At 37.4% G+C, this 23,290-nt stretch overlaps 1 protein-coding gene across 5 annotated transcripts in view; it reads right to left on the bottom strand.

Moving 5' to 3' along the window:
- LOC110064217 (rho guanine nucleotide exchange factor 28-like) overlaps positions 1–22,693 on the bottom strand; it is a 32,897-nt gene extending 10,204 nt beyond the window's left edge. The window contains exons 1-28 of one of the 5 annotated variants that reach the window (XM_020771225.2): positions 22,184–22,693; positions 20,905–20,948; positions 19,404–19,551; positions 18,181–18,495; positions 16,722–16,896; positions 16,479–16,597; positions 16,094–16,143; positions 15,908–15,974; positions 14,565–14,693; positions 13,841–13,923; positions 12,523–12,616; positions 11,698–12,315; positions 10,811–10,838; positions 9,901–9,984; positions 9,181–9,258; positions 7,399–7,455; positions 6,260–6,302; positions 5,485–5,553; positions 4,945–5,017; positions 4,307–4,431; positions 3,648–3,757; positions 3,486–3,545; positions 2,797–2,849; positions 1,917–1,930; positions 1,645–1,713; positions 1,099–1,150; positions 921–973; positions 278–365 (exon numbers count right to left, since the gene is read on the bottom strand). In XM_020771225.2, the coding sequence (XP_020626884.2) occupies positions 278–365; positions 921–973; positions 1,099–1,150; positions 1,645–1,713; positions 1,917–1,930; positions 2,797–2,849; positions 3,486–3,545; positions 3,648–3,757; positions 4,307–4,431; positions 4,945–5,017; positions 5,485–5,553; positions 6,260–6,302; positions 7,399–7,455; positions 9,181–9,258; positions 9,901–9,984; positions 10,811–10,838; positions 11,698–12,315; positions 12,523–12,616; positions 13,841–13,923; positions 14,565–14,693; positions 15,908–15,974; positions 16,094–16,143; positions 16,479–16,597; positions 16,722–16,896; positions 18,181–18,495; positions 19,404–19,551; positions 20,905–20,948; positions 22,184–22,223 (2,938 nt within the window). In that variant the 5' untranslated portion in view covers positions 22,224–22,693. The remainder of the gene's footprint in view (positions 1–277; positions 366–920; positions 974–1,098; positions 1,151–1,644; positions 1,714–1,916; positions 1,931–2,796; positions 2,850–3,485; positions 3,546–3,647; positions 3,758–4,306; positions 4,432–4,944; positions 5,018–5,484; positions 5,554–6,259; positions 6,303–7,398; positions 7,456–9,180; positions 9,259–9,900; positions 9,985–10,810; positions 10,839–11,697; positions 12,316–12,522; positions 12,617–13,840; positions 13,924–14,564; positions 14,694–15,907; positions 15,975–16,093; positions 16,144–16,478; positions 16,598–16,721; positions 16,897–18,180; positions 18,496–19,403; positions 19,552–20,904; positions 20,949–22,183) is intronic. The other 4 variants (XM_020771226.2, XM_020771227.2, XM_020771228.2 and 1 more) reach the window with 4 other exon arrangements.
- Between the last annotated feature and the right edge of the window lie 597 nt (positions 22,694–23,290).

Genomic DNA, 23,290 nt, shown 5'->3' with positions numbered 1-23,290 from the left:
ATCACAATAGCTCTTAACCGAGTGATATGAAGCACTGTGTTAGTCGAAATATCATCATCAAAAATCCTTGCCCTTTCCATGTTTTTTACCGGATTTTCCTTGACAGAATTATCAGGTTGTGGATCCATCAAGAGTGAATCTAGTCAGTGTCGAAATTTCTTCAGCTCAATCAAGAAAACTTCCTTCCTCAACGAGAAAGACTCCATGAATCTGAGGCCCAAGATTAATTGCAGTCTCTTATTAAAAATGAAATCGACGAAAAATGTTGTTTTCTCACCATTAATTTGAAGCAGATCATTAAGTCTCGGTAATATCTGATCTACAGTTTCCTGCGCTAAGTAATTCAACATCCCCTTGTAAAATATCTGCAAATGGACAGGATCTTAGTGAGGAAGAGATCTGAATGTTCTAATTCTCAATACTACTAATAATAAAATGATATAATATAATAATAATAACTTTATTAATACTATGACTAATATGACTGAACTAAAGCTCAAACAAGAAAGAGAATCGGCGTTATATAATTGCCTCCTAAGCAAGAGTGATTATTTTGACTAATAAACCTCCTTAAGTCAAACATTAACACAAACAAAGATAATGTTTGGGCTGTCACGCAACACTTTTTCCTACTAAGTGCTGCGTGACTTTCCAATAACGGTTACGAAGACGACTTTACATGACTTGACTTGACTTGATTGTTTTAAAAGATAAACCTCCTCAAGTCAAACATTAAACACGAACGACGATAATATTTGGTTTGTCAGGTAACGTTTATTCTTACTAAGTGTTGCCTGCCTTTCCAATAACGGCTACGATGAAGACTTTGTCATGACCTTCTCACTGTTTGCCATGACAGTGTTCACTAAACATAATGAAAGGGTTAATGACATGATGGCAATGAACAAACGCCTTCCAACCTTTTGCATGATTTTTAGAGTCCTCACGTGATGGACTTCAGTCTGAATCAGTTCTGATAGGAAACGAAAAAACAAAACGAAATTGTAAAGCATCTCCTACACGATAGCAACACTAGAACTCACCAGCGATGGAGCAATGATTTCTCAAAGTGTAAGTACAATATGTTTTAAGTCTCACCGTGAATGACATCTTGTCTCTTGATGTCCTTTGCTGTCATCTTTTTGAGAATCTACAATGAAAGATTGGTGGGGAAAGTAAGACTAAGTGTTGCTTGGGCTCCTATTCCTATCAAAATAATGTTCAAACGTTGTTGTTCATATAAGTGGTCAATGCGCTAAGAAACACCAAGGTAGTTCACAGGCATGCCACTTAAACTGAAAGAAACAAATATATCAACTAAACATAATAGGCTTAAAAATCCCAACTGGCAGAAGGCAGACCAGTTGGCTATTTACAAGTATGACTGAGGAGTTGAACTAGGGTCTACCGAGAAACAACTCCACCTAAGCGCTCAGAGCGAGACTTGAACCCGCAACCTCCGCATTTCAAGTCCGACGCCCTAACCACTCGGCCACGCTACCTCCTAAAAGTTCTCGTAGATTAAATTTCGTTTCTCTTTGAGTTTACTGGTAGAAGCTTAAAAGAGTGCAGGGGACAGTAAGAGAAGAGCAACAACAACTAAAACTACAACTAATCACATGAACGAAAGTTGTTCATGTGCACCTTCTTTTCGACTGTAACGCTCCACGCTTCTGGTTCATCTTTGATATCAAGGTCAGGATCACCTTGAAACTGGATAAAGACATAAAGCAAGTGAGACGATAGACTAAGAAATAACTGAGAAATACTATGACTACAAAGGTACGGAACTAAATCAGTAAACTGCAATGGTTGAATGGCTCGACTTGTGTGTGTTCACTGATGTGTAATGAGACGTAAAGTGATGAAAATTTAACGGTTATTCTGATCTTAAAGTGATAATCGATTATGCTCACCTCATCGTTCATTTCTGGAAAGAAAGGAAAACAGCAGAGAATCATTAAAGCGGCAATGTATCAGTGTAACGCTTATAAGCATCACGTTTGGCTTAATTCAGTTTCCCAGTAAATTCAAATTAAATGAAAATGGAATTACAATTTTTGTACACAACTGTCAAAATGACCAAAGCCTTGTTTCTGAATATAGATGAAAAATATATGTAGAGGGTTTTTTCGTGCTAGAGCAGAGTTATAGAAAAACGAATAGAGGTCTAGATGAACAGGAAAAATGGCTGTCGCTCGTGCTTCTGCGGTTTCCCTGGATTTCTTTCGCCCGTCTGATGCCGGCCGCTCCCTTTCCTCAGACGAGCAGTTTCACACGATATCAAGGGCCTGTCCATACTACGCCGGAGAAATTTGAAAACGCAGTTTAAATCTACGGTTAGGCCTACCGTCCACACTAATCCGAACCGAAAACGGAGCTTTTTGAAAACGCTGTTCAAACCGGAGGAATTTGAAAACGCCAGCTTTGCGGAAACATTTTAAAAACGGCGCTTTTCGAAAAGATAACCTCACGATGAGAATGTGATTTCCCTGACCGACTTTTCGTCAAACAAAAGTCCGAAATGAACGCTGATTGTTGCGCTCTTAAATTTATCCGGCGTAGTGTGGACGGAAAACATTTGCTACGTTTTCAGAGTGAAAACGCCGTTTTCAAATTTCGCCGGCGTAGTGTGGACAGAAAAAGCTGGAAAATTTTTGATGCGTTTTCAGAGTGAAAACTGCGCAGTTTTCAAATTTCGTCGGCGTAGTGTGGACGAGTCCTGAAACAAAGAGATTCTTGTGCTGAAAAAAGTATACATAACCATCGATGCTGTTTGATTAACGGGACACCCACCTCCTTCATCCTCATCTTCATCATCTCCAGACACATCTGGCGACACAGCAGTACTGGGAAAAAAGGCAGACATGGTTGGTTAGCTATTACTGGCCACACTCCACTTGTTTGTCTCAATTAGACTGACTTTAACGCGGACACCTATCTAAGGTGGCCAGCTAGAGCTGGTGTCCACCTTCCAAAGAGCTCACTGTACGACCATAAGAATAACATTGGAAATAGCATCAAAGGAGTTCTGTAACAGATAATGTGGATGGCACCTGTTTTAAAAAGAATAGCCTACATTTTTCAAGTATTTCAATTACAGACTAAGATATTGTTAGTCATCCTTGCTTATTTAATTGTTTTTTTTCACTTTGGGTAGCTATAGGTTTTCTTGGGTAATTGATCATAAATAAGCAAATAAAAAAAAAAATGCAATATTTAGAGGAGAAGCCACATAAGCCCTAGCTGGTTTTCGTGCGGTTCTTCTAACATCGTCGAATTGGACTTTGGAGTGTTTTTGTGCAGGGAGGAAAACTGCAGTACCCAGAGAAAAACCTCGGAGAATGGCGAAAACCAACAAAAAACTCAACCCACATATGGCACCGAACCGGAATCGAATCCAGGCCAAATTGCTGGCAGGCGAACGCTCTCGTCACTACGCCATTCCTGCTCGCCTCTCCCCTCTAATCATGAAGTAAGATTACCTAGGTTTGTCCTTCCCCTTGTCCTTATCTTTGTTCTCTTCGTCCATTGTGAAGCTCCTGCTTTAGAAATAACACAACAGTTGCCATTAATTATCAATGGAAGATTACGACTTACCAACATTAAATTCGAAAGTACACAAACGTACTTAATTCAGGGTTTACCTTCTAAAAGGCAGGGGAGAGGCTGGCTTGGTATGAAGGCTAGATCTTGAAGAAACAGTGCCGCCTCGACCACTCCGTGTTAACAAGCCAGGGTTGGGAAGCATCGGCACCTGAAACGAAATGAAATTTATTCTACCCAGAAAATGTTTCAGTGTCAACTAAAATCTTGGGTAGTAACAAAATCTTCATTGTAAGCAGGTATATACGTTCTTTTGTGTATAATAATATTAAACATTTACATCCCTCTGAAGTGACCAAGATCTAATTCAGCTCTCCTGGGGCCCGTTTCTCGAAGGTCCCCGAAATTTTTCGCACCCTGAAAACCATAGCAAAATCTCAAACCTTATGATTACAGATTTGTTTTATTCACGTATTCTGAATGTGAACAGAGGTTCCGTTCATGCAATAAGTTTCAGACGTATACACTTCTCCGTTTTCAGAAACAGATGAGCTAAAAATGGCTTTGCTAGCCCGAAATGTGTCCGGGGCTGGCCGGATAGATAGGTCTAGATACACTGCTGACAAACAGGTGTCGAGAATGTGTATTTAGCTCGTGAAACACGAAATCAAGTTTCTTGATGTCGTGAAGAGACCCTCCCCCTTCCTTTGCCCCTCCTTAATTCTGCTAATAACTATTAAACGTATATGCAGTTTCTTACCTGCTCTCCAGGTTTAGACATTTTAGCGGTCACACCTGAAGCTCTCCTTCCTAGCGCAGTCTTATGCTGTTCTTTGCCATCATTTGTCTCCTTTTTACTGTCTTCATTATCCTTGTTACGTGCTGCTGTATTGAACAAATTACAGATGTTTATAACCGTGTAAAATTATAAATTGGCTTGTTTATTGGAGAAAATTTCCCAACAGCGCGCAATATCATTGGCTACTTCGAGGCCACATGACATCTAACAATGAATCTGTTTCCAAAATCGATGACGACCGCCATTACACATGCACATACCAATGTCTTTGAAGCCTTACTTTACAGCAATTAATATTCCCAATGGTTTTACGAAATTGCCAGACCTTTTTTTTTTTCTAACAAACACAGTGGCCCTGCACAGGTCATAAGCTACTGCATTAGTCAACAACTTCCATTAGGATCAGTAACAGTAACAGTAACTTTATTAATGCACAATTGAATTACAAGCCTTGGTAGCAAAGCTATTCTGGGCAAACTATTTACATTAGTTACTTTTAGTTACTTTTAGAATTTACAGTATTATGTAGTTTAAAAGAGAGAATAAGAGAAGAAAAGAAATTAAAGAAATTTGAGTCACAGAGTCTGGAGTAAACTTACCGAAGCTCTTGTCTTTTCGTAAACTACTTCTATTACTTCCCTTCTGCAGCTTTGGAAGTTCTCGCTTTAATTGCTGAGAAAAATACAAGGGATATTTAGCATCGCTTGATTGTATAACGAAGAACATAACATCACCAAAGTAAATAATGATATGTTAAGAGCCCTTGCTGCTCATAAACCAACCACGTGACTATTTACATTACCCAGTGACTGTTTACATTAATAACGCGGCAGAATTTAAATGAGCAGGTTGGGAGCGCCAAAGGGGTGTGGTTCTTGGCTATGTATGAGTGATGTGCACTAATTTAAGAGATATCAAATAACGTATTATTTTTGGGTCACGCCTGAAATAGAGGAGTGTGCTTGTGTCAGGCCTGATATAGAGTATCAAAAATGACATATTTTGGTCTGAAAAAGGGTAAGGGTTTTGTTTCAAGAAACACACGCACACCCCCACCAAAACTGATTACGGAGGATATTTCCTTCCGGGAGGGGAAGGGGGGACACATTTCTTCACCACAAAACAAACAAATCTTGTACCTTGGATGATGACTTGTTTCCAAACAGCATGCTAAAGCGGCGAATGCCTTTTCCAGATTCAGGTTGTGGCTGCGGAAATTCAAGTCAAGATAGGATTAGAAAACGGTATTTATTGATAATGTCACAGGAAAAGCAAAGCTACACACTGTAAAGAAATGGAGAAAGTTATTTCTTAACCATTATAATCGTAAAAGCCCTCCAGTACAAAATGGAAGAAAACTGTTCAAATTTCCAATTGCAAACGTCAAAACCGGGCAAAATACCAAATGAACGTACAGTTTAAAAGATTACACTGATTTGTTTTCACACCAGGTTTTCGTTCACAATCCTCAATGTTACGACTCAATCAATTCACTCGAGGCAGTTTAGCAAACGCAACGCAACGCAACATGATCGTCAAAAATATGTTGGCTAAAACAATTTTTAATTATATAAAATACCTATACCTGGCAGTAAAAAAATTCAAATTTAAAATTCGGTTGCGAAAATGAAGCCATTTCATGATGTAGTATTGGATGCAATGAACGATCAAACACTGGAAATAGTTATCACCCTCTTCTCAACTAGAAGATTCATAAATGCAGAATTTTTTCTTAAAACAAACTGGACCAACGTTTACCGTTTGCTTACATTAACAGGTGCCCATTTTTTTTGTCTCTTAGCAGAAATTTTGGTGAACATCTCCAAGAACACCGACGGTTCAACCAGCTTGTGATATTGCAAGTGCATTAATTAACTACCGTATCGGTATGAACTAAATCTCGATATTTCCTACCTTTTCGGCTTCTTCTGAATCTTCAGCACTCAAGTCGGGACCACTGCAATACAAGCAACATGACATTACAAACATTTCTACAAAAGATGGAAAAGTAAACTGTTCATTTCCCTGAAATCAGTGCGAGAGACAAAAAATATGCTGTGAAAGTGGAATTTCGAAAGAAGCGAGGTTGTTACTTTCGAGTTTTGGAGACCCCTGGGATCGCACCTTCAGAGTGGATGTGAGTGGATGAATATATTAAAGTTGTAAATACTTTAATGTAGATTTCATCCTATGTTAATATTCATAGCGGTGTCATTATGGTATATTATTATTATTATTATTATTATTATTCATCCGGGTGGTTAGAGACTTTACAAGCAATTGATTGTAGGGCAGTCTGGAACTTCCAGAGAAGATCGTTACGTTCAGGTTAATCAAAACCCGACTTTTGTTTGGTCAATCCTTGAGTTACTCTCGGAATAGCGCGGTCTTAAGCTTCGTTGAAAAAGATAAAAACATAGGCCCTTGGTTAATTTAAGGTCGGCACACACTTAAAGACATGTTAAGGGAACGTGAAGCGGGGACAAGCATCGTTGTGTGTACGCGTACAATAAACAGGGACAGTAGGCAAGTACAGTACGCCAGCTGGTGCACACCAAGTGGTTATTGGTTCATTTCTATGTAAATGTAGATGTCGATGTAAAGCAATGCGACATTGAAAATGGAGGTAACTTTGTCCCTGCTTCATGACGCACGAATTGAAACCAGCTGAATTTCATTTTTCGCAAAGAAAACAAGCATGCCACACGAGGAAAACTGTCGCTGTACCATATCCCCGCTTTATGTCCCTTAAATGTGTATCTTTAAACAGCTTGGTTTACCATGCATGTACTCCGTTTACACTCAGGTTTAAACATGTTTAGCTAACAGGGTCATCTAACAGTACTGTAACAGTACAAGAGAGACTGATTCAGTTAAACCGTGTCGAAAACTCAGGGTGCAAATTTGTTATCATTGGCTGTTTTTCAAGTTTAAACCAGGTTAACCTAAAGAGGTTGAGTTGAGTAGTGTGACCAGGATATGAGATTTCAAGGAAACACACTTAATCAATGAGAAGTTCTCTTTTGTGAAAATCAAAACTTCAGCGCACTTACTTTTCGCCCAGGAACTCTTCCAGTGACAACCTGTTTTGAGCTTTATCTTGTGATTCCCTGATAAAAAGAGAACTGCTGTCTTAACAACAAACCCCCTTTTTTCTCGTTTTTTCATGAAAATGTTTTGTTCCAGCATTAAAGTTTGTTGCAACGGCAACGCGAGATATAGGTAAGCCTTAACAGTAAGTTAATACACGTCATTTCATCCGAGCCAACGTAGCTAGAACAAGTGTTTTTGGTAATTTAGAATAGATAACAGTTAGTCTTCACTGATGAAGAGGCTCTCAAGTAGAAAATAACTATAATCTAAATTAAGATTTTACCTTCATTTATAAAAAAACGTTTACCAACATTATTCCGGGCTTTTATGGGAAAAGAAACCGTTCTCTTAGGGCTTGTGGCATTTTCTCTCTATTTGATCTGATTTTATGATCTGAATGCATCGCAAAGCCAAAGGCAATTAATCAGACACTGATGAAATATTATTTCCTGTGTTACTTGCTTTCTCCTGCTAAAAAAAACACTCTTAGCTGTAAGGGTAAAATTTGACACGTATTCAAATCATTTAAAAGTGTTATCCTTATTACAATTCAGCAATTAGGGCAGTTTTCAATCGAGTGTTTTAAACCGAAACCAAAGTAATCACCAATATGAATAACCAATCACAAAGGACACAGACAACACAATGAACCAATCAAAACTCGAATCGCAAATACGTGTAGCTGACGCGAAGAAGAGCGGGAAAACGTGTGCGAGCGGGTCACGATTGGTTTAGTTTTGGTTTTACTTCTGATTGGATGAAAAAGTGGCACGAGTTTTTTTAAGCCAATCATGTGGCGTAGTAATGTAAAATGAACCAATCACCATCAGTGAGTTCGATCAACCTTCGTTCCCAGGGCCTCTCATCTTCCCACCCTTCCACTCTTTATCTCGCGTATGAGTATGCGGAGTGTTGTTTGAAAAGTTAATTGATTTTAATCCTTTAATTCTGATTTCAAGACAAAGGTTAAATAAAGTAAAATTTAATTTAAATGTTTAAACTTCATTGATGGCTTTCAATTTACCAAGAGCAGTTTCCAAATGATTGACAAAAAATGTTCACTCCAAATTTTCCCACAAAGCCAGTCACTGCAGCTACACATAGTGAACTGGTGTCGAGGGTGAATTTTTTCGAATGTGAATTTATAATATTTGCCTCATTAGCACAATAGCAGGGCGTTTAGGTCACGATTAATTTGCTCTTCAAATTTGAGCCTTATGTATAAAATAAATATTTTGTGACATGGGCTCAAAAACTTGAAATTATACAAAGCATGTATGGGCTCGATAGCATTTTTGTTTGTTTCAGTTTTTAAAGCACAAGTCTTCTTCCACATAGCAAACAAGGAGTTAAAAATCTTGCCGATTAGTTAGCTTCACATTGCCTAGTACCTGTACGGTTTTTCCCAGACCTTCACGGTCAATTGATTTCGGTGACGTATCCGAGACGAAGAGCCGGGAGCACACCTTTTGCCTCGGACCACGTGACCTGAAAACGATTGACCAAGGCAAAACATATAGGCCTAGAAACTAGGTAAGGCTTGACATACTATTCACAGGTTTGGCGGCAGTTCGCATATAGATAATACGGTGTCCTCTCTGACCAAAGTCTTATGCTAATGTGGCAAAATGTAAACTCTGACATCACCAAAGATTGGCCTATATCTTAGCTTAGCACTGATGGTAATATTCAGCGCAAAACACCATCTGAAAACTGCTCTGTGACATATTGTTATACGTTACCTTATAGTAGCTAAAGCATGCAGGGAATGCCACTTCTTTGCTGCTTTAGCATTTAATTGAAGTTGACGCCTTTTTGGACTGAACAAGAGAAGAGTGGTAAAGCAAGACAGCATGCAGGTTATTTTATCAAAGATTCTGGAATGCCTTAATTATTTTCATTTATTGTAAATTATAGTTTATGATTATTCCTGAAATTTGTGAATAAAATTCTTAGGAGAAGGTGCTCGCTTAATTTGAAGAATTTTCAGGACGCCAGTTGACATTAAACGTCTTATTCAACATAACCTTTACACAATCTCTTGATGATTTAAATACGCCATTTAACTGAAGAATTAAATCTCAAACAAATGTTAAATGTATTTTCTAGGTTATCATATGTGAGAGTATGGGTGGTAGTCACAGTATGATTAATTTAACTCTTTCAAGTGCAAAATAATTTTGTAGTTCAATATATTATTGATGTAAACATTACCTAGAATATCTTTATACAAATTACATTTATTTTGCTTTGAAATGCAAAGATTGTTGATCTACTGATAAGAATGGTTTAAAATTAATACATGTTGAGGACCTATGTTCCATTAGGAACGAAGAGGAATAAGTAAGTAAGTAAATGAATGGAGCAAATGCAAAAATTGTCTTTGATTTCTATCTTTCAGCTAACATAAATAACTAAATAGCAACTTGTCAGATTGAAAATTTGAAACATAAATAACTTACTCATCATTGAGAAAATCCAGCAAAGACATCTGTGTCTCTGCTTTTGACAAGTTCCTTTTCTGAATTTCCGGGCTAAATTGAGATCTAAAAACGAAACAATACAATACACAGTAAGTGAAAAAAGCTGTACTGAAGGATCAGATCAAATCTGCTTAGAAACATAACCTTGTTCATGCTACATAAAATTTTAGAGGGGAAGAGGGTAAATACAAATAAAATTAATGCTTCTGGTTGAAGGATCAAAAATCACTAAGATCAATATGTGCAGAGGCCAGTATGGAGGTAGCCCTTTATACACATCAAAGGCCTATGGTGCTGCTATTTCAGAAATGGACTACATTCTCTGTGTTTCAAAAAACGTTTTAGTAGTCATTCAGCTGTGTTTTAATGGAAATCTGTGAATCTGATTGGTTCTCTAATTGTTTACTATTTAAAAATTAGATTATGAGCTCAAGATTTCTATCGCATGATACAATCATGATAGTTGATGAGGGCACTGCCGAAGTCAACTATCACGCATAGAAATCGAGAGAGAATAATCCAATTGTTTTAGTATAAATCTACTAGTCGTTAAAAACTTTATCTAATTCACAGACACTTCGAAAACGCCAACAAGCAGCCATCATTTTGTTAACAAATGCACACTGCTATGCTACTCACTATCTATAACAGAATAGGTAGCGAGTAGCACAGCCAATCAGAGAATGGCATTTGTGATAGAATGCTAGTACATTTATCCTAACAACGTTTAGTAGCCACTCAGCCGTGTTATATTGGAAATCTGTGAATCTGATTGGTTCTCGTTGTTTTCTTATTCACTGATAATGGAATGTTGACTGCTCTTTTAATATTATTTCAGAAAATTATATATGAGATATACAACTTATAAAAAACTTTGTAAGTAACATACCCTTGTTTCTTATTATCAACAGGATTCCCTGAGGAAAAGAATTTTATGTAAATAATAACCTCACAAGCGTCAAAATACATGTAAACATTACAAGTTATTTTCTTACTGACTGACCGAGCAACTGACTGACCAACTGACCACCTGTAAACTTCTCAATACAAATTTATTGTAAGACAGTGATACTTAAATCAACTATTCTGTAGACTTATTTCCAGTTTTGCTTTTACTTAGAGACAGGCATTTCAAGATTACCTTGCCTAAGAACAGCACAGCATTAGCATGCCAGCCAGGACTGAACCCCAGGCCCTAGCTGCTCAAAGGCTGGATAATGCTATCCACAGGATAAATCACCATCCGGTGGATATTACCTGCCGGATAGTGATTTATTTGGCGGATAGCGTTAACCACCTTTCAAACAACCCAGGCCAGAACTGTTAATCATTCAGAGTCCAGCCATGTGCTTGTGATGTGGTGTTTGGGATCAAGACTGAATTTAGACTGCTGGCAGCCAGTTTTTTTTTCTAAGGGTCACCTAGACGAGTGTTTAGACATCACAAATGCAATAGGGCAACATGGCCAAAAAACGTTTCGCCTCATAACCCCTGCTGAATTTCGAGAGAAAAACAGTCTGACAGCAGTCTAGACTGAATTAGAATTTGGAGTGCTGGTTCTTGTGGAAGAAAGAAACCCAGCAAAAAATCATCCTCAGAGCAAGGAGGACAACCAACAACAACAACAAACTCCACCCACTTATGATGCAAGGTACAAAAATTGAATTTGAGCCACAGTGGTAAGATGTCAGCATTCTAACCAAAGCGACCCCTCCCACTGCTCCCCAAGTCACCAACATGCTTCCCCCCCATTAGAATTATAAATTAAGGACTTACCATCTTCGCCTAGTTTGAGATCAGCAAGACAGCTGTATGAATATGACTTCGTCTGGAGATTACTTTTGTTGGGATTTAAAAGCCCACCTTCTTTATGGTTCACATTTAAATCGACATCATTCAATGATGTTATTGACGTATTGCTCGATGACTTGGCCATGTTTTGTTTTCCATCGCTGGCTTTCTTTATAGAATCTAAAATATCTGCAAGTTTATTTCCCTCCTCTTTGGGAGTGTCGAGATTTAACGAAACAGGTCTTTTGCTTTTGAGAGCTTGTATCCTGCTAAGTGGTTTGCTGTTTTTAACTTTTTCTTCATTGTCAATGCCCTTTGTTAAGTCATCAAGGCTTGAACTTCTCTTGGTCAATTCTGGCTTTTCCTCCTGTTTTCCCCAGCTGTGTGTCCGCCGCACATCACTTTTATTGTCAACAGAAAGGAGCTTATTTTTTGTATTATCGGATGAATCTTCTTGACTCTGAGTTATATCCTTCGCTTTCTCTGCAATAGTCTCCTTTGTTTGGGAAGTTCTTAATTTATCAGTCAGTAGACCACCAGGTTTTTTATCTTTTTGCTCTAAAGTGCCATTCATGACCGGTTTCTCATCTTTTGCTTTTATTCCTAGGACCATTAAAAATGTGCCATCATCAGAACTTATATCCAGAAATGCAAAAAGACATCATGTTACACACAAAAAAAACGTTTTATCATGGTTATCATTAGTAGAAAAAATAGTAAAGATGAAAAACCTTCTGCCAAAACCTGTACTCTTCACAGAACCTCAAAAAAAAACCTCTACTCATGTTACAAAATTTAAATTCTAATTACCTGCGATAACATGAGCTTGTTGAAGGTCCTGTGCACTTAATGATGGACAGGACAAGCGACGCAAATGCTTTCCTTGCAATCCACCTCTACCAGCCTACAAAATAGCAGTGTGATGGTGTCAACAAATAAATAAAAGCTACACATTGTTCTTGATTAATCCCAAGGAGATGAGTTAGTTTTGCTTTCTAAATTTCCTTGTGCAAAGGAAAACAAATCATTCTATATAATTCATCACAGAACAATCATTTAGACTCTTTTTATATACTGATAAATATAGTAATAAACGAAAAGGCTATTTTAATGATTACAGCAAATCATATATATGTAGTAGTAAACTGTAAACCACATTATGTGATTTTTTCTTAATACAAGCTTAATATAATCTTGTGCAATTGCATAATACCAGGGCTCAAAATTAACAAAAATCCTTAAGTCACCATTTGGTGACTAAGTGGTAAAAAATAGTCGCCAAATACAAATTTTTAGTCGCCAGATAGTAAAATCAAATAGAAAAGACACTGCAATCTGTAGGCACACATGACCCACTCAATGCTCAAGGGTTTGCAATGCATTATAAGGTGATTTCGAACAGGGGTAGGGGACTGGAAAAGAGTGAGTTCCCATGGGAACAGAATTTTTTTATAACCATGGGTGTGTTTCCTGTAGAACTATTAGCCTACTAAGTTTCAATGGTCTGCACTGCAAATTGGCCTAGGAAGCTCTATTTATATACTTGATATAATATTGGGTTGACTGTATGACATCATCAGTCATCTCATTTGCATATTTTACACATTTTTGCTGGAACTAATGCAGATATTTGCAAACAGTAAACAGCATTTTTATACTTTCACAGAATTCTATGTGATACACCTAAAACGTCAAGGGGTAAAAATTTGATCATGGTACCACTTTGAGGTATGAGATGAATTTCTTTTTGTACATATTTTTTTTTTTTTTTTGCTTATTTCACTGCCTAAATCAATGTGTTAACCAATTCAATATCAATGTACTTATTTATTAACACTATGAAAAAATAAGTGTATGTAAACAAACAATTCCATCTGTGTTTCCTTGTATTTTGAAACTTTTAATATTCACCTTCATTGACATGAAAATTTATCTCCATAAATACTCACCAATGTTTACTTTGCCACCAGATAATAAATATTAAATATTCTGTCCTAACAATGCTTAACATGACACAACACAACATGAAGTCACATGATGTTTACATTATGTTAAACCATGCTACCCAAGCACTATATTAAGGTACAAAACATAATGGAACATAATAGAACACAACATCACACAGTACCTCTCTGGGACCTCTTTGTGAATTAACCATTCGAAGTTTTTGTATTTCCTCATTGATATCTCTCAATCTCTTGAGGTTTGCCTCTGTAAGTAAAATACAATTGACTTAAGCTTTAAAGAACAATTAAAAAAACTATCATGTGCTGATGGACTAATAAAATGTGTTCTGAAAATGTATAGATCCGTATAACAGCACATGGAGGGACAAATTTTCTGGCACGAACGGTGTGAAGTAAATCCAGAGTCTCTGGGATTACTCATACAAATGCATGCCTGCATTTATTTAGTTAACTTTCCTTAAAAAATAGCCCAGATAAGTGCCCAATCTGACTGGCTAAGAACCAGGTTGCTGTAAAATTATCTCTTAGACACACAGAAAACTTTCACCAGCTATTAATTTAAAAATGTATAAATTTAAAATAATTTTAGTTCTAGTGTCTTTCATTGTAAGCAAGTTGTATTTTTAGCTTTTAGCCTTTTATATTAGCATAGAAGAGCCAATTTTTATTTGGATTTGCTAATAAACCATTATCATTATTAATAATTTTTTAAAAGTGAAAAACTTCCCCTGTCTCCATTGCTTGTGTTCCAACTGCACTTATTTGCAATTGCACTCGTTGCAAATATTGTTCTCCCAAACATCCACTGGTGTTTTTAAATAACTCTACGGTTCTAACCATGGAAAATGTTGGCTTTTTTGCCAAGTACTAAGAATGTTAATGTACCTAACAAATGTCGGTTTCCACCCCCAGTATTTCTTCCAGAAGTCATACTATTCAGCTGGCTTGTGAACTTCTTTGATGAAAGCTCCCTATTGATTTGCTTTAATTCTTCATCACTGCTAGATGCGTCTTCTGTGAGAAAAAAATCACATAAGTTGGAAACCTTTTTTAATGGTAAAGCTGTGGTGCAAGAAATGTGTTGATCCAGAAAATATCCAAACCCCTCCCATGGAAGGCTTTTCAGTTTGGAAATTCCAGTTTAATTTCATAATTTCTTTAAAAATTTAAAACAACATACAACAGTATGGGTAAGCATTTAAACTGGATCAATTTTCAAATTCGGTAAGTCTTCATTTCCCTTTATTCAGAAAGAGTGTCTGATGTACATGGAGCAGATTTCCTATGGAAAAGGCAATTTGTTTGCTGTTTTTGTCCCATTGAAGGAATGAGGTTAAATATGTTCCAGTCTGAGTACAAACTAACCCTTCAAGTAACCAAATCTATATATATAACCCTATCTATATAGTATATCAGAACTGGTTTACTCCCCAAGTTTCTGCAGCTGGGCATGACCAAGAGTATATCTTCATGTACCAAATACTCCCTCTGGATCACGTGCTAGTCCTTGACAGGTTTCCTGTCAACCCCTACCAACCTAGTTCCTACTACTTTAGCAATAACAACGGCGACACCTAGGACAATGACTTGTAAAAAATGTATTTAAGTTTCATCTTTGAATGTTGCAACTGTGTAAATCTGTTCAACACACCTATCAATCTAAAAACTTGCTCAGGCTAAACATGCAATGACAGCATTCAATTCCAAAGGAAGTAGATACAAAAAATTTGCCATTGTGGTTCATGTTCTCCAAAATAGGTAGAACTTGGTCATTTCACATTTTTGTTTAGAAGAAAATGGTTGAGAAATGTACCAATGATTCCAAACACACGTGCAGAACTATTGTTAAGTCCATAAAACCTTTGGTCTGGATTTGTTCTTGTCGGCGTCACCATCATGGTTTGCTAGAGCTCCCTATTATGCCAGGTGTTTAGGACTCTGTTGTAATCTGGACATTAAGGGGCACTGTAACTAGTGCTGTCAATAAGGGTCATAACCCATAGCACTGGTTACAGCTGAGCATGCTTGATGGGCCCTTGTTGCTGTGGGTGAACTTGGCTGTAATTGAAACAATCCACCCATTAAGTAACAAATTTGTTTTACGTGTGAAGATCAAGGCTACAGGTGAATTAAAACTTAGTGACAGCCCTGGTAACAGTAACATTCCTTACTCAAACACACACACAGAGCTTCATTAAAGAGCATGAAGTGAAGTTATACTATCAGACCTGCTGTATCCTTAGTTTTTCTTCTGACCGGCCATGAGTGACGAAACCTAGGCATTCTCTTCCTCATCTGATAGGAAGACAAAACCACAGTCATTAATCAAGTATTATTAAGGGTCAGTGCATATCAGTACCAATATTTCAGTATCAAAAGGACATTAATTTTGAGCAAATATCTGGCACACTTACTTCTTCTTCAACAAGCGAGTTTATATCTTGCAGCATTTCGATGTCCTTCTCTGTAAAGAAAATTGGTTCAAAATTATATAATCTAGTAGCCATACTGCTTCCCTTTAGAGATAAATACTAATACCTGCCTACATTTCAAAACTTTCTCAATTTCTTTACAAGTAAAAACAACCCTAAGATTACATGAAGTTGCTTTACAGCTGAACCTACAATCAGTGACACAAATTGCTAGAACACGTAGACCCCCATGTTACCTTTGCCCCCCTTAAATGTTGGAGTGAAGCTTAATATGTACATGCCCGTTTTTTTTTAACATCATCAAGATGGGAATTAATCTGGTCAGCATTCAAATAGATCGTCAGTGGCTGAAGTTTTAATTGCTTACCAAGTGAGTTCTGTTCTTGAGATGTGTAACTTGATATCGTAGTGGTACCCAACTCACTTTTCTTTACTTGCGGTTTTGTTGTGTCTTTGGGTGTTCTCTTTTCACAATCACCAGGACCCCTAAGAAAAGTAACAACTGGTGGTTAGTACACATCAAATCCTAACAACTGCAGTGTCATTCACTTATTATCAGACTCTTCATTTTGATAAAAGGCAAAGTTAAGAACAAGAAGGCCACTGATACCTTGAAAACATGTCTGCAAGCAGCTTCATTCCCCTTTCCTGTGCAATATCCTCAGGTACTTTTCCTGACTTGTCCTGCGTGTGAAGAGCCTCAAGTGATCCTGGCTGATCCAGAAGGTAAGTTGCTAGTTGAGTAAATCCCAATCTGGCCGAAAGATGAAGTAAAGTTTCCTGGCCTAATAGAAAGAGTGGATGCAGGTGTTGAGAATAAATCAACTTGAGACTTGTCAGAGGTGATTTGCGTATAACTACTTCAAATAAGTTTATTTGTTATGAGGAACCTGGTAGATTTTCAAGGACAACACTGCCTAAGAGGATGATTCATTGTTAAACTTAAGTTCTGCCATAAATAAGAAGCATCTGCACAGATAATTAATATGCACATTTAATTTATCATCCAGGCTGCTTATCATCTTGACCTTCAAACAGGCTTTTAGCTAGGATTTGAAAAGTGGGCATCTAAAATGTGCTATAGGGCCTGCTCAAATGAACAATTTATAAGGCAATGTATGGAAAATAAAACACTTTTCTGTAAAAAGTGGCCGTACAGACACCCATCTGGCTAAAGCCTGCCTTGAAATCTCTAAAGTGCTCAAATCACAAACCACAAAGTAATGAAGCCTCTCAAGACTGATGGATTTAATAACCTTTAAACTAACAATATTTAGATAAATCATTCTCAACGCAAACTGAATTCAATAGTTTTTTTCTGAAAAAACCATTAACTATTAACTGAATTTAACCTGGCACACTGGACACTGATACAGGAAAATAGGCATTTATCAGAAAGGGGTGATTTATTAGAATAATTGCAAGTATTGGAATGGGGCAGCATGCTTGACCCTTTGCTGTAGTGGCCCGTCAGGCTGGTTTCCATAGCATGAAGCAATTAAGAAAATTTTTTAACCCACCAACCCCCCCTCCATGCCCCTGCCCCCAAATGAGATGCTTGTCCATTGTAGGTTTATCCCCAGCATTTTATTTGCAAGTACCATTACCATTTATGTCTTGATGCCCTGTGAGAGTGAATTTTCTTGTCTATAAAGAATACAGCATAATGACCATGGCAAGGACTGCTCGATCTGGGGTCCAGCATATGACAAGGGTTTCATTCACATTTTCAGCAGGAGGACAACTGGTTTTCACAGGTGGGCAAAACTAATAGAACTGAACTCCTTGGTAAGAAAAACTTTCCTCTAGATGGTCAAAAACCAACCTGGCAAAATTGTCCTCACAGCCGGGCAATTTGCCCAGTGCCCGGCCCTTAATGAACCCCTGACATTATACTACCGCCTGGTCAGCTCACAATTAGAATCTGAATGTAGAATGTACACTGCATTACCAGAGAACTGGCTTAATTTCTATTTTTCCTATTACTTCTGATATCCATAGAGCAGTTTATCCATGATACATTGCCAAAATGTACAGCAGAAAAAGAGCTACAACTATATCATACTCACCATTTACATTCTGATAATTCTCCATCCCTTTTTCACCAAATAATGACCAAGTAGGAGACAAATCCAGAAACTCAAATCCATTTGTTATTCTGGAATCTAATGTGTCTTTAAGTTCCTTGGATAAACTATTTGATATTTCTGACAAAGATGTGAGACATTCAAAAAGTTTGCTATCTGATGCACTGTCTGCCAAAAGTTGTGCAATGATTTGTTCTGTCTCCAGCAAGTACAAAAATTTATGTGACGAGAGAGAGCCCACTTTGTTTTCTTGGGCGCAGTATACAGTAAGTGAGACTCTTTCTGCCTGGTCATGATCTGAAACAGGACAAAAACATGCCAAATGAGAGTGCTATTTTCAACAACCAGAAGGGTAAATTTTAATTTATTTTATTTTGCATCTGACTATGGCAATAAATACAGTTAAATTAATACACTGTTTCCAGCAGACAGTAGCCAAGTTCCAAAAATGTATTTGCCTTAGGTACTGTAAATTATACCCTAATAAGCGGATGCAGATATCTAACAACTAACTGTAAGAGTGGTCAATGGGTCTATAATAACCATTTTACTAATATGTGGTATCTCCACGAGAGTTTAACTAATGTCTGGAAATCTTCAACCAAAAGCAAACTTTAACACGTCCTAATAAAACATGTTTTTAGTCAGTTACAGTATGCACAGTATAGATCTAAGTAAATACAGTTGAACCTCCCATAAGCGAAAACCCAAAATGTCAAGCCGAGGTGGTCGCTTACAAGAGCTTAGACCATAGTGGATCAAAAATTTGGCGCAGATAGCATAATTATTGTAACTACAGACTTACCCCATGTTTTAAACATTTTATTCACGAAAAAAGTCAATTTTGAGGGAAAAAATCCAGTTTCCCAATGATTGAAATATTTTTGTCTTTTGTACTACCTGGGAATACGATAATGTTACAACACCTTATTATCCAATTTCCTCTCTATTATCTGTCAAGTGGTCGCTTATGGGAGGTTAAAAACAAAAAAAAGTTCAAACTTTCAGCTCTAAAAGTGGTCACAGTCGCTTACAAGAGGTTCCAAGTATAGTGATTTGGCTTGGAAACTTTTGGTATTTTGGAAAACTGGTTGTTAAGGAGAGGTGGTCGCTTACTGTATAGGTGGTTGCAACCGGAGGTTCGACTGTATTATTGCCATTACATCCATATGTAGTAATACATGCATAGAGGGATTATTTTGTACCTGGCACAACTGCACGTAGAGTATATGCATTTATTTGTTGTGCTGTAGTTACATGCCGCTGACTTTTTCCTTCAAATACCAGGTAAAATTCTCCATTGTCTGGTAGTGGAAAATCATCTGAGTATGTAATAAATATCACCTCCCCACCCTGGAAAAGAAATGGAAAAAATGAAAAACTTAAATAACAACCAAAACTAGGGACACTCTTAGAGAGTCACACATATGTGGCACTTATAGTGTTGGCCACCATATTTTCTATGGCATGGTATAAAATAGTTCTAACGGCTTGTGTGTATACCAAGAAAATACAAGGGACTTGTGAGATATTTTATGGAACACAACTCGAAAGCGTAACATAACTTATGTATTAATCAAGAAAAGCAGTAGCTGTATAAGCTAGAGATGATGTCATTTTAGCAATATTGTCAGACAATAGTCTGTTGCTTATATTCCCAGTTGGAATATCTGAATTCCAAAAAAAAAAATTTGCCTTAAAATCTTAAAATTGAAAATTTTGAGCTAGTCATCGAATTGTTGATTAGGTGCAGACAATACAAACAAGAGAAATTGATACAGAAGTCAAAATAATCTGGGAATGCCAAGAAACTTTGGTAGTGTTTGCATTCCAATGACTGACCAAAACCACAAGAATAAGTAGCAATATGTAACTGTTGAATTGCAAATGTTTTGCATGTGATGCAGTATCGTATGTATAAGTCGTCAAACGAAAAGCAACTAAACAGAGACGATGACAGGTCATACTATAACAAAATGATCCGATGGATAAAAACAAATTTCAAAATTAGGGTTCTATTTCAAAGTGTGCTGATATAACAGCCAAACAACAACAAAGAGAAAGAGGAACGTTTGTAGAGATAAGATCCGAGTTTACCAAAACAACAGGAGGTTCATGATCAGCTATATCGACACGCCAACGAACTTTATTTACAAATCCTAAGTCGTTAATCAGACCAGAGGTGTACAAATATGCAGCGGACAGCTGGATTCCAGCTCATAAAGGTTTTCATTTTATCTGGACTGGGTTCCTTGACGGAAGATTAGAAAGTTCTCTTTGGACAGATTCGATCGCGTGACATAATGGTGCGAGTGTCTTCCACACTTTGAAAATCGACAAAGTCAACTAAACATTCGAGCGATCGAATCTTGCACCTTGTGTAAACAAATATTCCGAACTTGATGTGAGATTCGAAATTAACTTACGATACATTCACTAAAATCGCGTTTTATTTAGCGATCTTTCAATCAACGGAGTAATCTGACAATACCAAGGTCAAAACCAAAACTTGGACCATTCACGTAATTAAAACGATGACCTAACATCAAGCATTGTGAGCGCAGACCTAATAAATTCCATTGAATCCAAATAGAAGATGTTGGAAGGTGCACTAACCCCGTCTAATGCCAGCAACATGTGAAAGTAATATAGCTTCTTTCGAAGCTTTGAAGTGGTAAAACAGATAACACAAGAGATTGCACTTACACGGGTTGGCGAGCTCTGTGGAGTGAAGGCCATGCAACATGCCTCTGTTGAAAGAAAAGAATATCATAGAATGAGAAATCGGGGTTCCAAAATGTAACTTAAATGATCGAGTTGGGACCTGGAACTTTGTATACCCTGAAACCTTTCAAATGCAAATTTCGACCTTAGCCCACGAATAACATGACTAAAGCGTAACAATCTCATATGAAGAAATAATTATTGAAAAACAAAACAAAGAGATTACGTGAATGTAATCGAAACTTATGAGAGAGCAATTCAGTTATTATAAACTAGGTAAAACTAAAACCTTGAGATTTTACGTTACGGAAACCTTTCTTACGTTTGATGACTTTGTTTATTTGCTATGTGACTCGTCGACAGATTTCATCCTAATCTATTTTGGGACTTTAATCAGGCAGCTAATTTGTAGCCTTAAAGGAAGGAATTGCTTCCCCGAATCCACGTAAAATATTCTAGAAGGCGAAATAATAAAGACGACCGAGACTGGCTCGAACGCTATGAATCGTCCCTCCTGTAAAGCATTCAATTAGCAAAAATTGTCCACCGATTTCCTTAGTCATATGTTGTGACCCACATGATCGTTTCATGTTCAACAGCAATTATTTTGTTCCAGTAATCACAACTTTGAATGTAACGTAAACGTTTAACGTAAAACAACAAATATTGCAATCAAGTTTGAGCTCACAAATAACAGGACAACATGAGCGAAGCGCGTGTAAAAATGTCGTTGGATTGATCTTAACCTCCAGACTTGACCTTGCTTTCAAAATACTTTTTTCGACACCCGGAAAGATTCCAGAAAAATTATTAACCAGTTGGCGTATTAAATTGTCCGTTTATGGGTATTTTCGAAATACTAATTTGGTACAAACGTTATGTACGTTCGAGATGATCGTATTTAGTTCGCTAAGTGCTTTCAATTCAACACTTGTGGCCGGCTAGTCTGTACGTATTGTGGTCTTACTACGAGGAATAATTAAGTCGCGATAATTTCATTTTCTGAAAATCAAAGGTGAGGAAGAAGAAGCATTATGTAGTTCTGCACTGAAGCCACTTGAACTAAAAGTTCAGCCCTGCGTAACACCTCATCAGTTGGTTAATTATGTCCAACAAGTAAACTCTATGGCATACAAGCTTGCTTGGGTTTCCAAAAACATATTATAGATTTGAGTGTCAAGGAATCAGTTGTACTGCTATGTCGAAACACTATCGGGCTAGACGAAGCTCAAGAGTAAATCATAAAGCTATTATATCTTACCTGAAGCCTTATCCGAGTCCTTAGCCTTTGTAGAGTTCATTTTAAATCGATGATGACACGACTTGCCTCAAGGACCCGTTGAATTGAAATTTAAACCTTCAGCCGACTTAGCCTCTAGCATCAAAACCACGAAAGTCTTGATACAGTAGCAGTCATGATATACGTTAGACAGCTAAAGGCATACACCGAACAACAACATAACGCTTGCTTGTCAGAAAATCAAGGCCAACGATGAACACATCGTTGCCTAGTACCACTAGTACTTCATTTTGTACCCGCCGCCATTTTCATCACGGCGGTCGCCATCCGGTAATTTCCTCATTTACAAACTGTTCGTAGCATTCCACCAGAATTTCAACGTTGAAGATGTGTAGCCTTGTCTCTTTTACGGTAAAATGATTTCACGTGGATAAAAAGTCACCAGTCTTCCAGTTGAAAACAAGCCGATCCAACTAAACAATTCACATAAGAATCCCAAACCCTCGAGCCTCCAAAACCGCTCTGGTGACGTCACGTCCTCGTTTCTCTCCCCCCATCCCAGGGGAAAGCTGTGTCAACTCAGCGCAAGCTTACCAAAAATAGTTAGCAATTTCCTGTGTGGTAACCGTTGAGTTCAGGCACCATATCATTACTTTTATTTTTTTTTATTCCAAACTTACTACCAAACTGATGTCTCTACCACGCCAAATGAAATATCTTGAACAAAACCGAAGGTAAGAGGCCTTAACCACTCTTAATAATTAATCTATTGAACGGAATAGTTTATGATACTGTTATCTTCTTTAAACGCCCACTTGTTCTTACCTCACCCCTCAGTGTATATATCTAATGCTTGCTAGCAGACTAAAGTAAGCTGTACACAGGAAAAAGAAAACAAAATCATTTTGGCAATCTTGACTTAAAGTGGCGGGAATAAAGAAATAAACTTTTACGTTCTATAGCGTAAAATGTTTTGAAATGCCCGAGATGGGAAACTTAAATAATCACATTTTTTGCCAAAGTTGTTTAGTTCCATATAATTCCTCAGTTGCATTTTGTGATGCCCAAGGTTAATTCGTATTTAAGTGAAATTGACAATGTTTGATATTTCTGTGATGTTATTTGTTG

Source organism: Orbicella faveolata, unplaced genomic scaffold (assembly GCF_042242905.1).
Source record: "Orbicella faveolata isolate gen_17 unplaced genomic scaffold, um_ofav_v1 contig_36, whole genome shotgun sequence".
Lineage (NCBI taxonomy): Eukaryota > Metazoa > Cnidaria > Anthozoa > Scleractinia > Merulinidae > Orbicella > Orbicella faveolata.
This window is presented reverse-complemented; position numbering and strand designations above follow the sequence as displayed.